Source organism: Falco punctatus (genome assembly GCF_963210335.1).
Source record: "Falco punctatus genome assembly, chromosome: 9".
Lineage (NCBI taxonomy): Eukaryota > Metazoa > Chordata > Aves > Falconiformes > Falconidae > Falco > Falco punctatus.
Window position 1 is genome coordinate 24,514,045 of NC_137589.1, and position 17,406 is coordinate 24,531,450.

Here is a 17,406-nt window from a genome sequence, read left to right on the forward strand (position 1 = left end):
CTAAAAGAAAAGCTGTGTGATATTTCCTCTAGATCAGCAGCTCAGTAGTGTCGGCCACAGGAGGAAACTTTTGCAGGCTTGGGAGCACCAGTCTAAATCAAAGCCAAAAGGCTAGAGCGTCCTGGCTCTGTCAAAGTCTTACTCACCATCAAGCTTTTCCTATTCCCAGTCAGAATTAAAAAAAAAGATCGAATCATGGAAAATGTTCCCAGGCTATAAATTCTTCCTTAAATCAATGGGGTTTCACTACAAATGTTTCCTTTGGATTATTTTGAAATGTTTGACTTCAAGCACTTAAGAACTTTACTAAAAGTAACATAAGTTTTTAAGGATGATGTCATTTAGAAAGTGAACTTGAAAATATAGAACCCAAATCCTTCTTATAACTATTTATGGAGGGGAAAAAAAATCAGAAAAAGTAATTTCAGCTTTTTCTTTGCTGTAGAAAAAAGTCTCCACTTTACTGAGCTATTATTTTTCTGATGGGAAAAACAGCATTAGATTGAGAAATTTCCTGATCAGCGGTCTTTGTCTTCAGAAGCAGACTGATGTGCACGAATCCTGCCACTAGTCCTTCTGAGGCGTGCAGAGATGTTGATGTTTACAGCTGGACTCATCAAATTAGCATCAAAGAAGGAACAGCGTTTAGTGTTGAAAATGCCCCAGGTAGAACTTCAGTCCAATAGAAACAGAGGGGCTGAACACTTGGAAGGGTGTCCCTGGGATGTCACTCGTAGACCAGCTGTTTTTTCTATCATCACTTTCAACTACATTTTGTTTAGAAGTCTCATAGGAAAATAGAAGCGCGTGAATGGAAATAAAAAAAAAAAAAGGACATTTGTATGATTTTTATTAATAAACAGCACAGCAAGAATTAAATAGAACACAAAGGACATTTATACAGGCATGAACTATTACAGCTTGTTCTCCTCAAAGAGTATCTGTGCATAGACTGTTGTACTGGGAATGCCTTTGGCTTCCTGAATCGGCTTCATAAGTTCAAGTTCAGCGTATGTTAAATTCTCCTCTGTGATTTTTGGCTAGAAACAGAACCAGCAAATTAGTTATAATGTTGTTACCACTAAAGGTAAATATTCCATAGAATGGGCTATATTTTTTCTGTCACACATCCTAATTCCACTGTGCTGTTAATCAGTTTAGTCTGCATTAGTTAGTTCACAGAAGATGAAATAAAAATCATATTAAAAGCAAGTAACAGGAAATAGTGGGATTTTCAGGTTCATTTCCAATTTCTGCTTGTTTCTCAAGCACTGAACATTTTAATTTGACAATTAAAATATTGGAGATTTGAAATATATGTGTTAGCAAAATGTTCAGCCTCTTTAATCCTAAATTTCTCAATTTAATTTTAGTTATTGCAGTTTCACAATTTGAAATATATATGCCAAATTTGCTTCCCAGCTGTAAACCTTGGACCAGTTACATCTCTAATCACAGCCATGTCACAGTATCTCTTATAATATTTCTTAACAGAACCAAGAAACCTGTTAAAAATATGAAGAAGGCAGCAAAAATTGATAGATTTGAGCCACTGTCTTTCCAATGAGATTTCACCACTTTTGCCATGCTATAGATGAGTTCAGAGTTTAGAGCAAAGGCCATACCACCCAAGCTGTCTGATGTATTACAGTAGCTGAGTTTTAGCATTAAAACTGTAAAACTTAGCTAAGGGAGAAGTTAGCAAGAAAATTGACGGGACAAATTTCACATGGGTGACAGAAGCACTGCTTACTGCTGTTGGGGACTTCATCCAGACTCAGAGTGGTAGCTTAGAGGAGGAAAGCCTTGTCTTGTGTTCCTTTGTGTGTGTTGGCTCATCACTTGTGAGTGGGTTGTTCATGTCAAATTCACCTCAGAAAATGAAGCAACAAACAAAAGAGTTGCTGTAGATTATTATGTGGGGCCTTAGTACTTGAAAAGGATTTCATTTCATCTGTAGAAGATTAAAATCTGTGCTCCCTGAAGAAGGGTGAAGTGCTAAGGCCCTGTGCAAGTGAAGGACTGGAGAATCTGGGGTTTTATCATCTTGGGTACTGTTCTACCTGAGTATAACTGTGTCCTCAAGTTTAAGCCTAAAAAGGGCAATTAAAACAAAACCTAAAATATTTCAGCCATGCAAATTTTTTGCAGTCACAGGGCTATACCTTATAGTAAAAGTTGCATCTCTGAGATCAAGGAAGGCTTTGCCAATTGTAAACTGAAAATTGACTCAAAGTTCATAAATCAAGATTTTCCACACGGTATTTAAATGTTATAATGAAGAAACTGACAATATTTTCCAAGGCAAAGAATTTCCTTTATATTTTATTTACTGCTATTTATTTCTTTCTGATTTAACATAAATGATTCCTGTTTCTTTGAAATGTGTTTGAATAATTGTTATATTGCCTCCTGGCTAAAAAGATAAACATCTAATATCCTCTGAAATCGGTCCCTGTTCTCCCCTGCTTCCTGTCTTTTGCACTGCTCTGGAATCCTCTCATTTTGCTTTGACAGTTGCTCAGACTCTGCATTTCAGATTGTTTCCCTCTGGGTGGATCAGTTTACACTTTTCCAGCATTAATTTAATCTTATTTCTTCTCTGTAGATCTGGTCCTGAAATACTTTTTACAGCAGCTGCTGCAAGTGGTATCACTGAAGGCAGTTGATCTTTGCCTGTGAGTGAAGGCCATCTGCAGGGCTAACTGCAGGACTGTAACCTTTGCATTTGATTATTCACATGGTCCTCCCTCCCTCCCTCCCCTTCTTGCATGGGTAGTTCTAGTTGATCTTAGTTTCTGGTATTCATGCACTATCAAATGTTCCACTGTTGACTACACAGAAAATTTCCTGCTTTCATTGAATTTTCTGGTGTGATGATGCAAAAGGATTTCCTGTGGATCCCAGCCTCATCTTGTATGTAACAAACGAAATCACACATTTCTTTGTACATTATGGGGACTGAAGTGAACCACAATGTCTAGAAAGACATCTGTCCTATCCTGCCTTTGGCTTAAAGAGTTAAAAAAACCACCTTTGTCAACTGCTCTGATGTTTAATTAATTTTCTATATTCCCCCTCTTCTTTCTAGCCTGAGAGTATTAGTCTTAGTTTCTAGGCATTTAAGTTGGTTTTGTCTTTAACAATATGTTAAAGATTCCTTTTGAGATTTCAAAATTATACGTGCCCATCTATTCAGTAGATAGCACAGAGCCTAATACAGGAGTTAAATTGAGGCTGGACATCACAACAACACCAGCAAATACTGAAGATTTTATTTTCAGTGTGTGATAGCACATCTAGTCTGTGTTTGAAGGTGTTGGAAGTTTTGCTGTCAACTTCAATGTCACCTCAGACCCTCAGCACAGAATGATACACTGAATGTGAAAAGCCTCCTAAAAATGAATCTGATAAAACTGCAAACAAGCTGTTGGTCACTGCCAGAGTAAAACTCTACATTTCCTATGACTGACCCAGTGCACCTTTTGAAGTAGGAATATTTGCATTGTTCTGTAGCATTCAGTTGCTCAGGGCAAGCTAAATTTGTATATGCCTTCCCTTTTGCTGTTTAATTGTATTTCATGTTATGTTTCCATTTAGAAAATGCTGCATGTCCTAAAATAGCCAACCCAACGCCCAGCTCATGTAAATTTTAGAACTAAGATTTATGAAATCATATTGTCCAGGTGTTTTATTATATTATCTCAAAATTGCATTGTTTTCCAGTGTAGATTATCTCTTTATTCTTACTTTATTCTATTATGTTTGGATATGAAAAATAACACTAGATTCCCCAAAACAAGTCATTGGGCAGTAGTGGCTGATGTGTTGCTTTCATACATTTTTATGATGTTCCTATAGTAAACATAATTTAATAAAGCCAAAACACACTAAATAAATAATTGCATCTAGAAAAGCAATAAAACCAAATAAAATTAGTACTTTCATAAGTGGAAAAGGTACTTCAATTACTGCTACAAGCAACAGCACACCATAAAATGTGTAGAATAATTTCCCTTATGCATATTTCTAGTATGTAATAATTTGATTGAAAATATAAGGAAACACACAGGAGGTTCAAAATTGTGAAAGGTATACAGTTTGCAGCAAAGGATGCGTAATAACAGTGCATGGAACCAACACTACTTTAAAGTACCTATGGTAGCCAGGGTTTTACTCCATGCGCTCTTCTGTACTTCATTTATCAACCATGTTTAATGTAATTTTGCTGGTTTGTTTGTCCAAAACCAATTTTTTTGAACAGACAAGGGAAGAAAACTAATTCTACAATTTCATTTCTCATTTGGATTGGATAACATTTTGGCAGTGTAAACCTGGAACCGTGCCACCACCTCCTTTTTGGAACAATAGCGTGACTTTAATAAGTGATGTTATAGATGGAACTGATAGTAAGGCGGAAGAGGAAGAGGCAGTGAATGACTGGTCATTCACCTCTCTCTTTCAATCCTGGCTCTTCACTTAGGAGGTCTTTGGGATTTATATGGCTACAACGTCCTTTCCTGAAAAATTACATTGTTGTTCTAAAATAACATTGAAATTATTTCTTTAAATGCAATTCTATTCCAGTGTAACATTTCTACATACAGTCTTTATCTTGTATGTCTGTTTTCTCATCTTGGGATCATACGCTTTGCAGAAATATAAATTAGGAAGAGTCACCATTTTCCAGTATATCTTAAAACTATTCCTCTTCCAGATTTCTTCCAGTCACAGGGCTTACCATGGGCAACTAGTTGAACAAGTTCACTCATGGGAACATTTTTCTTAATAAACAACCTACAGTGTCTATCATGTGAATATTTAAAAGAAACTGAAGTATGTGTATACATAGTTTTGTTTTTATTGGGTTTGTGCAGTATATAAATATGTTAGAAATTACCTAGAAGCGTTGGGGTTTAAATGAAAATTACTCTGCTTTTGATGTCATAATGACCAGGAATCTCTATTTTGCTCTTCTTAGGCTTATCTAGTTTGTGTTTTGGCAGCCTCAAGGATGTTTTCTGCAGTTAGGCCAAAAGTTCCTAAGTTTTAACTATGACCACTTTTGTCCAGATTTGTAATTAGATATGAAGTAAACAAGCATATAATAACCTCATAAATTTAACTTGTCTGGAAAAACAACTGATGCCAACTTACACTTATGGATTGCTGCAATCTCAGTGTTCAATGACCACACCAGTTATAATGAAGATAACATGATGAATGTGAATTTCTAAATGTAAAAAAATATATATTTTCCCTAATTCTAGTTTACTATCAAAAATAAGCAGAAAAAGGCTCACTTCCTAATTCACGTCAGTTTAAAATATTTTAGTGACTATTGCTGCAGACATTTGCCTTGGAATTCGGTCTCTATATGATCACATGTGATAGAAGGGGGTTTTGGGGATATGATGCAGAATGACTTTAACATGGGACCAGGGCAAGAAAATTAGGTTTATAAACCAAAATGAATTTTCACCTGAATTTTCTGGATGCAGAAAAATGAGTTTTCTGCATTTAACAAGACTGTGTCCCAAGTTCCAGTCAGAGCTTCATAATATCTTTAATAACTCAAATCTCCTGCAGCAACACTTGAAAGTGAAACCCTTCCTTCACTGGTATGGTCTACGCTTGTGGGTGAACGGATTAGGCCAGCAAGGATAAAACCTTGCCAGTTGTACGTATGTTTGCTGATTTGATTGCCAGTACATGGCAGACTGCCACCTATGGAGTGGCCATGCTGTGCTGTTTGGTGCACAATGCGGTACTAAGGGGATGCTATAGGAAATGTAAATGGGAAAGATAGAGTCAAGAGGTGGTGGTGAGGTTTGTTTCATCCAGACTCTTTAAGAGCTGGACTTCTCTCCAGGTTACCCCACAGCACAAAGTAAGCAGCCCTGGCTCAGTGCCATGAAGTAGCTCTCCTAGCAAGCACTTGCTGAAACTACCATATTTTCTCTTCCTTCTTCTTGCAAAGGCCAAACTCTAATCTTTGGTCTTTTCCTTTTTATATTTGAGAAATTTTTGTTTTGTAGTCTGCTTTGTAGTCACACTTGCTAAAGGGGTCCACAAGAAAAATGTGGGTATTGTCCAGATGGCACAGCTCATGAACATCCTATGTCACTGCCTGAGCACACTCAGTCAGAAAGGGTCGAGACAGGACTGTCCAGGCCAACTGGATGGGCTTTGGCCACAGAGACAGTGTTGCTTCTCTCTGCACGCATGCCCAGATGGGAGGAAACTACATACTGCATATAGCCTAAGGAAAAGGGGCTAGCCCTTCTTCTCCTATCTATGTCTCATTTTTATAAGCATCTTTTTTTGAAGCTGTGGGAGAGGGCAGCATATAGCTGGCAGCTTGGCCATCATCGGTGGGTCAGTTACAGAGGTGAGGACAACAGTGTGCTGAAACAAAGATTCGGCATGTGTGGTGGGCGGGCTGCAGCTTCCTTCTCTGGGCCACCAGGGAGGCAGCACATGCTAGTAGTAGGGTCAGGCAGGATTTTGCAAAGTTAATAGTGAGAAAACTCACTGTAGCTTCAGAGAGAAAAAGATTCATTTTTTTAAAAATACACTGGAAAACCCCTCTCTAGAATGTATGGTCTTTCTTGCGCTGAAGGCAGTAGTGCTCCTCAGGGCCTTAGATACACTTTATGTTTAAACTCTATGAACTTCAGTGGGGTGGCTCCCTCAGTAAGGCAGTAACTTAACTTGGGAGTCAGAAAGAGATCTTTTGCTTTTTCTCTCTTTAGAGCTTTGGGTGTTTACTGGTGTCAGTGTCTTGATTGCAGGCAGAAGGCCAGAGAGATTCCCCTCAAAGAGAGTAGCTTCAAAAATTACTTCTGCTGATCTTCATGACAACCTGAAGCTAGATCTGCAAGATGAGAGCTATCCCTTAGAAATGTAACTGCTGGCCAGTAAGAGTGCTGAAATATCAAGGGAGCCATTGCCTTCTCACTGCCAAAGCTGAGAAATGTGACATTGGAAAATGTGGTGAGTAGGAAGCATGACTTTTAGTGGCATTATCAGTTAAAAAAGGACAGGTTCTTTCCCTTAAGATGCCTATTTTTTACTCCCTAGAGTAAAAAATACTTCCCAGACTCCATGAGAAAAATATCTACAATTTGTGAAGCCTCTTTCAGCATTGCATCTAAATTTTGCTATTGAATCCCACAGAAATTATGATAAAAAAGTCAGAGACAAAGATGATTTACTAAGTCCCATTGAATGATTTTATTTTAAAGAAACAAAATCCCACAAATGTAGGGCAGGCAATGATGCTAAGGGGTGAGCCAGTCCGTCTAAATTAACAAAATTAAATATACCTGGCAGAGGTTTGTCCAGCCTGTTTTAACAGCTTCTGGGGAAGAACATACTCACCTTTGCTAATGCTTTATTCCTTTTACAATTGCAGAGTTATTCCTAGATTCTAACCCAACACTGCTGGAAATCAGGGTGATTTCTTCTTATCCTTCGAAAAGGCCCAAGGAAGTAATTAAAGGTTTTCAGTTCTCTAGTGACACTTTTATTACTGAAAATGTGTCATCACACAAAAATCATCTGCTGTGGGATTTTGTAAATACACAAGTCTTGGCACAATTCCAGCAAGAGATTTTATGTATTTATACAAACTGTTCCTTCTTGGGGGTAAAGATAGCAACCTGTGGTCTGGATGGGAAAGCAGGCATAACTCAGTAGTTTTGAATGTGTTGTGTTCTGAGTGTCAGCCTGAATGTGTAAATGATATTCATGTTCCTATGGACATCTCACATCCTAAGGAGAGACTGGGGAGGGTGGCGGGGGGAGGGATTATTCATCTCGCAGAGAGAGAAATTATATAGACTGAATGGAAATATTCAGGAATCACAGGGAGTCAAGGAAAGAAATGTTCACCGCTCCTTTGTATATCATATGTACAATGTTACTCAAAGTCTGTGGAGATCAATATTGCCTTAAGAAATTGGGAACTTAAATCATCACCCGTTGTTATGTACTGTGGAGGAAACAACTCTTCTAACAGAGGGTGGCATAGCTTTTAATTTAAAATCATCCAGGAGAAAGGAAGACCTGATTGTTCCAGATCCAGAATCCACAAATTACTGAACAGATGTATTTCAGCTTCCTTTTCCTTTCTCAAAGAAAGGGCCAACAGCACCTATGGGTTAAGACTAGTGAGGAACCCTGCTAGTTGTGCAAAAAGCTGACTAGCCTACCTTTCCTAGCTAGCTTGATGCATATAAGACTGGCTTGAATGATGCGGTACTTAATTATAAGATGAAAAAGAAGACGGGGTAAATGTTCATCAAGTACAATCTTGCAATGTATAAATTTGCCCCCGGCCTGCTGTGAGGCTGAAGCTGCAGGACAGCAGCCTGGAGCACAGCTTAGAAGGCACAAATTTCCCAGCAATCAAAACCCAAAAGCAGCCCTTTAAAATTTCACAGCTCTGACATGGAAACCAGACTGCAGATAATTCACTTGCACATCTAGACCCCTTTCCCAAAAGAGACCACCAAGGTCACTTGTCCTGCTATACAATGGGGCTGGCTGGTTTGTTGTACAATGGGAAATGCACTCCTGAAACCTAGAAGACAAAAGGATTTTTCAGGTGAAGGAAACTTAAGTTTCTGGAGCAGCTTTAGGAGCGCCTGCCTTCATTGCTTGATTCAGGAGCATACACTGAGCTCAATGTGTAATGCTGAAAGCTTGATTTGGCTGAGTACATGCAGATAAGACCAAGTCACAGCCTTCTCAGTTGCACAAATGTCAATCCTATGTCAAGTTCCTGCTCAAAACAATACCCTCCCACTTTGTCGACATAGAGGAGCAGGAAAACTGTCCTTTGAATGAATATTTTCAAATTCCAGACTTTCAGGCAGATTACTTATTACAGAGTAAGCACTTTCAGGGCAAGGACTGTCCTGACCTGCACTGTCTGGCACTCAGCACATTGTCGGCACTTAGCCTATAATGATAGATAAGGATGGGATTTTCAAAGCTGGAGAAAGAAACCTGAGCTTCCCATTTCTGTTACATCTGTGAACACCTGGGAACCCAGATCTCTGAGCTGGCTTTGCAGCTCTCAGCATAAAATTTATAAGTGGTGCCTGAAAAAGGCAAGCAGTTAGAATGGGTGCCAAAGATTATGCTTTCACTGGAAGGTAACAACATGACTTCCAGAAATTTCCCTCAGTCTTAGACAACCATAAGCCTTTCCTGTTTCTCAAGTAGCTTTGCACCATCATCATCATCATCGAAAGAAAATCTCAGCAATCATGTGGCACCAGGCCGCCAGTGATCCAACCCACACCGAGATAAGCAATGCTGTCTGCACTGTATGAGCTGAAGGGTAGAAGAATACTTCTCTTAAATAATCAGCCATGGTCACTGAAAGCACTCTGCTTCAGAAGTACCCAGGACCAATATGTATTCTGTGGTGGGGAACAAGAGAAGCCAAATACACTGCAGGAAAGAGATTATTCAAGAGGTTAATTAGTGCAGGAGAAGTGGCAGCAGAAGCCAAGTCTTACGTACTGTGTGCTTTACATGTACAATGTGTTTGAAGATCTAAACCCAAGGGGATCATTCGTAATACAGGATATATTTACCTGATTTCAAAATGGGACAATTATATGACTTAGCAGAGGCCACAAAAGTCAGCAGCAGAATCAGGAAGATTCCCTATAACCTCTTATCTGTGCAGGATTTCCTCCCTTTAAAATTTAGTGTGAAAAAGGATGAAGTCAACAACATTTTGCTTAAGTAAAGATTGCAGGATCTGGTCTAACCTTAATCACATCCTTTCCATTGGCTCTACTGAATCACACAGGAGCTCCTAAGCTTGGTGGTGCAAACCTTCATGAAAAGGCACTGAAACCTTTTCATTTAGATGATGTTCTATAACTGACACTCTTGGGCTATGACAACTAATCTCTGGGAGGCAATGAAAGACTTACCAGAAAATTTGGTTGAGGAAGTATGAGATTTATTTCTACCAACTCAAAGGGCTAAGTACTTAAGGCTATAGCAGAACAGCCCTTAGACAGCAGAATTTGTGGGCCCCTAGAATTTTCTTCTTCCTAATGACTCTCTGTGCTTCTTGCATGCTATAAAAACCATCCCTTTTTGCATTTCAGCATCTCTATTTCCTTTGATCTGTGCACATTTCTCATTGATGCTAATAGAGAATGACACTGATGGGGAATATTTTTGCAACAGGGGGAGCATAGAATTGTTATTCTGGCTAAAGCAAAAGCAATATGACTTAAGCAGAGTTTTTAAAAGGCTTTACTCAAGGCTGTGCAATTGAACATGATATTAGGCTTTCTCTCTTTTTTGTAATTTTCATTGAGATTATGTCCATATTTTATCCAGGTTATTGTATTCTTATAAAATTATATTGCAACCCACTCTAGCATGTTAACAACAAAAGAAATTCTCCAGTTTATTGTAAACATCTTTCAAGAAACCAGAAGCACATGTCCTCTGGAAATAATTTTGCTGGTATTTAAGTTATTACAAAAAATTTCCCAAAACACTGGAATTATTTTGTAATGTTCCCTTGTACTCTAGCTTGTTTGCTTAGGTTTTCTAGAATGTTCTCCTAGTGTGGCGGTGTGGTACCTTGCTTGGGTTGCACAGGGAAGCTGCAGAAGTCCAGGAACTCAGCAATTTGAGTGTATCTTTGCTGTGACAATTACCTAGTAACTATGTGCCATCAGTGAAAAAAGACCTAGTGCACACACCAGCTGTGCGATAATTACAGTTGGAAAGAAAAAAAATATTTCAACCTGCAGAGACTGAGTAGGATGACAATAATATTTTTTTTCCCCAAAGCAGGCTGAAAATTTAAAATCTGAGGAATTTTTGAGAATTAAGAAAAGGGGGAGGGAAGTTTGCTGAAAATCAAGAAAATTTTTTGTTTAGATGAATCTGATATGTCTTTTTCTCTGTAATTATCACCATTTTGCGTCTTTGTTGAACCTTTTTTTTACTTCAATTAGTTTGATTTCCTCACTGAAAAATCATTCAAAAGCCGAAAAAAATGATTTTTTTTCTGAGAATACTAAAACATAAAGGATTAACCAACTGTGTTGTAAAGGGAGGCAAGAGGAACAGAAATGGGAAAGAGCTGTGGGGAGTGTCCTGCCCAGCTTCTGAATGTGCCTTACGAACTGACTTGGGTTTAGTTTACTTTGCCCTTTATTGCACTTAATTGCTAGATGAGTTTGGGTCTTGAAAATCCATTAGATAATATTTTTTGATTACTTTCTGACTTCAAACTAATCTATGTCCATAGATTGTGTGTTTTCTGCAGGCTGTGATGTCTCTCCAGGTGCAGTCTGCAGTGAAATATGAAAGGGAGAAGAGCAATGTACGGAAACAGCTGCCAGACTCGAGTCTCAGAGCAAGGCATTAAACCCGAGTCAGCTGGCTGCACACAGCGTGTGATCCTCAGTCACACTAGGGAAGACAAAGCTGATTTCATTGTTTGAAAGGGCTTTGTTCCTGCTCACCTCCTAAGAGTTTGAACCTTGACTGGGGTTGCACAGCAGGAAGGGAAGAGCCAACAGCTATTTGTGGCCCACATCCTTGGATTTATTCCAGAAAGAAAAAGCATCTGGAAACAGATTTACCTCAAGTTCACCATGTGTTGATGTGCTTTATTGACCTGCAGGAAGAGTCTTGAGTGCTTTAACTGATGAGAGCTTTTCCTAGGAGGGCTGAAGACTAACTGATTTCTGATGTAGCCGTGTGCCCGGGAGCAGTGATTAATGTCATGTGCATGCAGCAAAGGGTGGCTGTCATCCCCTTGATGCCAAGTGCTCTCATCTGCCTCTTTGTCCTCTTAGCTTAGCTTTGGCCTGACGCAATTGCCTACCTACTTGGATATAATGGGGGTTTTATGGACTTTCAAAACTATGCCTCTTCCTCTACTGAAACCTGACCTATATGAGCAGAGCCTGGTCAAGGTGCAATCTCTGCAGGACCAGCAGAAGAGAGGTGAGCTCCATACCCAAGCAGCAATATGGCCTAAGATTTTAGCTGAGCTGTTCTGAAGTCACCTGGCATTATGCACGGGTATCCTGTGCCATACCCTTACCACGCTTACAATGGCAGAGGTTATTTACTGACAATTGGTGAGAAGGCTCCCAGTTCCCTCATCTGAAAGTGAAGCCATCATAGTAGCATTTGGGTTATTCACATGACCTAACTGTAGACACACAAGTCACCTAAGTTAGGGAGTTAGTCACTTTGGGCTCTCTTATTGCCAGAGAAGGGAAGAAGGATCCCTACAAGGCAATTCAGAGCATCTAGTCTGAATTAGTAGGGGCATCAGGCTCCTACTCTGGCTTTTCTCTGTTTCTATAGACTATGCAGGGAGCCTAACAGAGCACCCTCCATGTATAGGCAGCAGAAGTTAGTTGATATAGAACTGACTCTATTACCTCTGGATGTCTTGTACAGGTACTGTTTGTTACTAAGGCAGAGAAACATTTCTCCATCTATTTGATTTGTCTGGCATGTATTTGCAGGTTTTCTTTTCAAACAAACTTATATCCAACAGAAGCTGTCATATAAGGGTCGGGTTTTTTACCTTAATACGAGCTATATACATTCATCTTATTCCTGCAGTTCGGTTACTTCTGACTTACACCACTGTAGGGCAGAATCAGGCTTCTCATTTCTGACTTGAAAAGTCTCAAAAGCAATGTGACCAGTATGGTTGTGATTCTGTCAGTAACTGGTATTTTTTCCAAAGCACCAGCTGCCAGAAGCATGTGAGAATCAATAGCAGGTTTCATTTAAAAACAGGCTAAATTTGTAGGCACGATGACTGCTAGAAAGCTTGAAAACATAATCCAGTGTAACCTAATGCTCAAAATGAAAAAAAAAAAAAGCCAAGATAATTCATCACTTGAAAAAGTGTTACTTTTAAAAAAAATTACTTGTATGATTTTTAAGCTAATTTATAGTTTCTGAACCTAGAGTTCTGGCAATATTATAGCAATTGTATTGAGAGACAAGAATATGGAGAAAATAATGTCATAGAAAATTACTTACCAGGATCAATTTTCTCTGAGGTTTCAAGAGCTTGGGCTTAGGAAAATTATTGCCTATTGGAGCTATGGAAATAAATATTAAGGGATCATTTCATAGTATCATCGTTCACTGTCATTTTTAGTGTATGCATTAGCAATTTAGAATTTACAGTTTAATAGCAGAATAAGAGCAAATACATGTACTTATACCATAGTTTAACTGTATTTCAGGTAACATTCTACAATGAAGTACAGGACTTATGAATTAGAAAAATTCATAAAATTATAGAGTCTGATATGCAAAACGTGCTGTTTGTGTGCAGCAGCCAAAACAAATATACTCCTTGAGAACTGATCACTTGTGATCTAACCCACAGTAAACCTTCAGGTCCTTTCCCTCCTCTCTGCTAGTGGCTTAGCACTGTCAGTAGTGCTCAGAAAGCACACCCAAGACTTTATTAGACTGACCCCAGAGGTAAATGCAAATCCTGTTTGAAAGTGAGGTCCCGAAGAGGTTGATCTTTATCTGCTCAGCTTGCTTGACTTCTCAAGTGCACCTGCAATTTTAAGAGTTCAGTCTGCTGGCTTCCCTCTGTCTATCCTCATGAATTTTCCTCTTGCCTAACTTTAATCTTCTCTTTGAGCAGGGTGAATATTGCTACAGAGGTTCCCCTCTCTCCTCTAATTAGTGGAAGCTGAGACCTCTTGCTTGGACTCAGTGACTAGTTTTTCAGTAGCTAAAGCCGTGGGGAGGTGAGAGCCTGGTCCCAGCAGCATGCACAGGCCGTTCCTTTCCCCACCCATGGGAGCAAGCACAAGTCACCTCCCTGGCAGAGTCAGTGGCAGAGTGTAGGAGTCCTGACATCCCACGCTCTGCTGGCCCTCCATCGTTGTGCTTGGGATTTGAGATACCTCTGCAACTCTGTTTTCATACCTTTTGCTGGGATGGCTGGTGGCTGCTCCAGTTTCTCTTTCTTTTTCTTCACCTTCTTGGGCTGTAGAGGGGACATGCTTGTCACGCTGGTAACTGTCTCCCCGGAGCTACAAAGAAGAGGTCCATATGTGAGGGAACATTGGAGGCAATGGAGAGAAAGGCACCATCCCAGTGAGTTCATGCAAGCACGTCACTTGCCACTTGTGACAGTCCCTGCCCAACAACTTGGATTTTGACCAGGGGATATATTGAAAAACCTCTTAAAGGAGTTGGAAATGCTCTGGGTCTTGCATTTTTTCAGCTGTACATCCTGGCTGAGAAACTCAGGAATCTGCTCTGTCCTGGTGCAGAAAATGCAAAGTATGGGGTCTAAACAAGACTCATTTCATAGCACCTATAACACCTTAAAAAATCTATGGCCCCAGTACTTCACCCAGGATGAGTTTGTACCCACGTGTCCTTGAGGGCCAGAGGCACAGGTGGGCTAGGTGACTTGCATAATCTCACACAGAAAGCATATGGCAAAGCAAAACCTGTGCAGTTCCTGGGCTGAGACTGGCTGAGGGGACAGCAGGCCAGGAGGGCATGCAGCATGTCTTCAGAGAGCTCACAAACCCACATTTGAAAAAGCTAGCTTCTTAAAAGAGGACACTGTGCTCAGTGCATATAAAATGGAGAAACCGTGTGCCAGTCTCTAAACTTGGGCATTCTGCAGTACATCTGTGCTAAAAAAGCACTAATAGGTATGAAGGGAGAGCACAAGCTATATTGTAAACAAACTCCTGTCCATAAAAGCTTCTGTGTTTGGGCTACTACGGTTTAACATCCTCTAAGTCTGAGGTTTTTACCCTTAGCATCTCCCAAAGCCTGAGGCCATAAATCCTACTTCAAATATTTAGGGTTTGGATATGCAGTCAGGTTGCAGCAATTGTCACCATGTGTCAGCTGAGCTGTGGTAACCGACTGTGCAGGTACTCCTGGCTTGCAGCTATGATTGTATTGGCTTCACTGGTGATGAAAGCCTTAACTTGCAGCTGGGGTGGGAGGAGAGTGTATAGCAGTTAGTTATGATTACTGCGGTGGTGAAGGTGGCTTGGCAAGCAGTTGTTGCTCAGATGCATCTGATCATGGGCTCACCCTGGGAAGGTTAATGCAGTATGGTTGTGGGGACCTTTCTGTTCTGTGCTGGTGAGTTACACCACACAATGGGATCCAGCCAGGGTCTCCATGGTCATAACACTGACAACACTGATTTCACTGAATTTTAAATCGTTTGTCCCAAGTTGCTGTTCCTCTCCAGGTTCTTTTGCATAATGAAACATTCTCTTTATAAGAATAAAATATTCAAACTGGGCCAAAGTCTTAATGAAAGTTCAGATGTCTCAACTATTGCCCACACAAGAATAACAGAATAACAGACATTATCATTTTACACAGCTGTAAATCCAAATGAATGTCACTACCTTTGGTAAAATTACTCTGGATTTACACTTGCATAGATTACAAAAAAGACTCTGGTTTGCTGATTTTCCCAAGTTCTGTTCCACGTACTCAGTCCAAAACATAGGTTTGCTGCCAAACTTCTTTTAAAGTGTTTAAAAGGTTAAATATTTTCATAATATATCAATCACATAAACTGAAGGTTGCATTAAAATAATATCAAAGTCTGCCTGCACTATTGTGAACCTATCATACAACCATTTGTTTCTGTATTAAAATCAAAACATGAACTGGTTTAAAACCAGCAGGAAATGAAATTGTCCTGCCTGGCTCCATGGCCCAAACACAGCAAACTGCAAGGAACAAAGAATACCAAAAAGCTGATCTTTTAAAAAATATTTCTGGTTTTAATAATTCAAGGTCATTAAGGCAGATGAGTAGTTTAAATATATTATTATTCTGATATAACTACTTTAAGCACAATATATGGAAAGGCTTAGTGTCAATTCATTACATTAGTTATTATTCCTGCTTTGCCACTGAGAAAGTGAAGCTACAGAGAAACGTATTTGTGGCTTACACTTTTCTTTTAAATGCCAGGGCCATACAGGGTTAACTAATTCTAGGAGATACAATAACTGTACTTGCTGTCTTAGAACTGAGCTCCTCAAACCAAACAAGGAGGCTCAGTAAAGACTCCTTGGCTCTGAAACACTGCCTCTTTGTGAGCTTGCCTTGTTCTATGTCTAAAAGGAAAGTTCATTTTTTATCTTCAACTCCTCCTCCAACCTCCTGGCTTCTATTTCAACAGTGTCACATTGTGCATTTCTTGAAGGATCTGATGAGTTTTTAAAAGAGCAAGAAAAATATAAGTGTTTGGGGGAAAAACCTGTGGAAGGTGTCTGGCAATCATGGCACCAAGACAGCACTTTCGCTGGAGGTCATGGATATCTCGAGCTGGCAAACTAATAAAATTTTGGCTTTACTATCCTTATTAGAATCAAGGATGTGGGACTTTTCCTGTTATCTAAATCAGCTATTTCCTCTTTTCAAATGTCTGCAGGGGGATGACAAAAAATTCACTGAATTGAACTGGGAGCTGCCCTGATATTTTCCAAATAGGAAAGCTGTGTGAAAAGGTGACAGGGGTGGAGTGGGCACTTGGTTCTGCTTCAGTCTGGCAGAATTTGCTCCTGCGTTGTTAGATTGGCACTGTGGAACAAAGATGTCGAGATGAACAACTTTCTGAGGTGAACACTTCTTTCACCTCAAATTATTTGTCTCCAGAAGAGCAGTCACTGAAGGACTGGAGAGTTCAGGCCAAAACAAATATAAAAGACAGAAAAAAATAATTCCTATTTCCAAAGCTACACCTCCTGGGGTTTCTGGACCTGAAAAGTGACAAAATGATCTAATAACAAAAAAGCTAAAAATAAGAAGGATATTTAAAGAAAAGAAAACCCCAGAAAATTCAATTAGGTGGTTTGGAAAACCTAAAATAACTGTACTTTTTATTTAGGTATTTATTTTTAAAACATGGGTAACAAATGGATTTTGGTTAACTCGTTTTTTTCATAATTTGTTATTGGTCAAGCAGCAAACCAAAATCTAAACATTTGCTTTGTTTTACTCAGGAAATCTGGATTTAATTTTCTCTTCTACCAAGGCCATTTTGTGAGACCTGGGGCAAATCACTTAGCCCTTTGTGCTTCAGATTCCAATTAAGTAGAAACACCATTATGATGTCAAGACATGAAATACTTTAAGATGCTTAGGTATTACTGCAGTGGGAGTACAGACACTTCTTCGACACCAGACTATTAATGCAATTTTGAAACTGGATTCTGCTCTGAGTCTGAAATATCACTAAGGGAGTAGGGGCTGCGCCTCTCCTAATCAAGGCTGAATTTTGCACAGTGTAGTCATTTTGACTGGCAGGAATCTCATGCAAGTTAGTTCATCAGTTTGGCCTAATGGATATTTAGA

At 39.5% G+C, this 17,406-nt stretch overlaps 1 protein-coding gene across 5 annotated transcripts in view; it reads right to left on the minus strand.

The window, feature by feature from the left end:
- Positions 1–17,406, minus strand: part of VSTM4 (V-set and transmembrane domain containing 4) — a 38,962-nt gene that overhangs the window by 1,779 nt on the left and 19,777 nt on the right. For 2 of the 5 annotated variants that reach the window (XM_080401763.1, XM_080401762.1), the window contains exons 6-7: positions 13,981–14,087; positions 13,069–13,130 (exon numbers count right to left, since the gene is read on the minus strand). In XM_080401763.1, the coding sequence (XP_080257889.1) occupies positions 13,069–13,130; positions 13,981–14,087 (169 nt within the window). Of the gene's footprint in view, positions 1–835; positions 1,041–1,753; positions 8,588–8,670; positions 9,466–13,068; positions 13,131–13,980; positions 14,088–17,406 lie in introns of those variants that run through there. The other 3 variants (XR_013930386.1, XM_080401760.1, XM_080401761.1) reach the window with 3 other exon arrangements.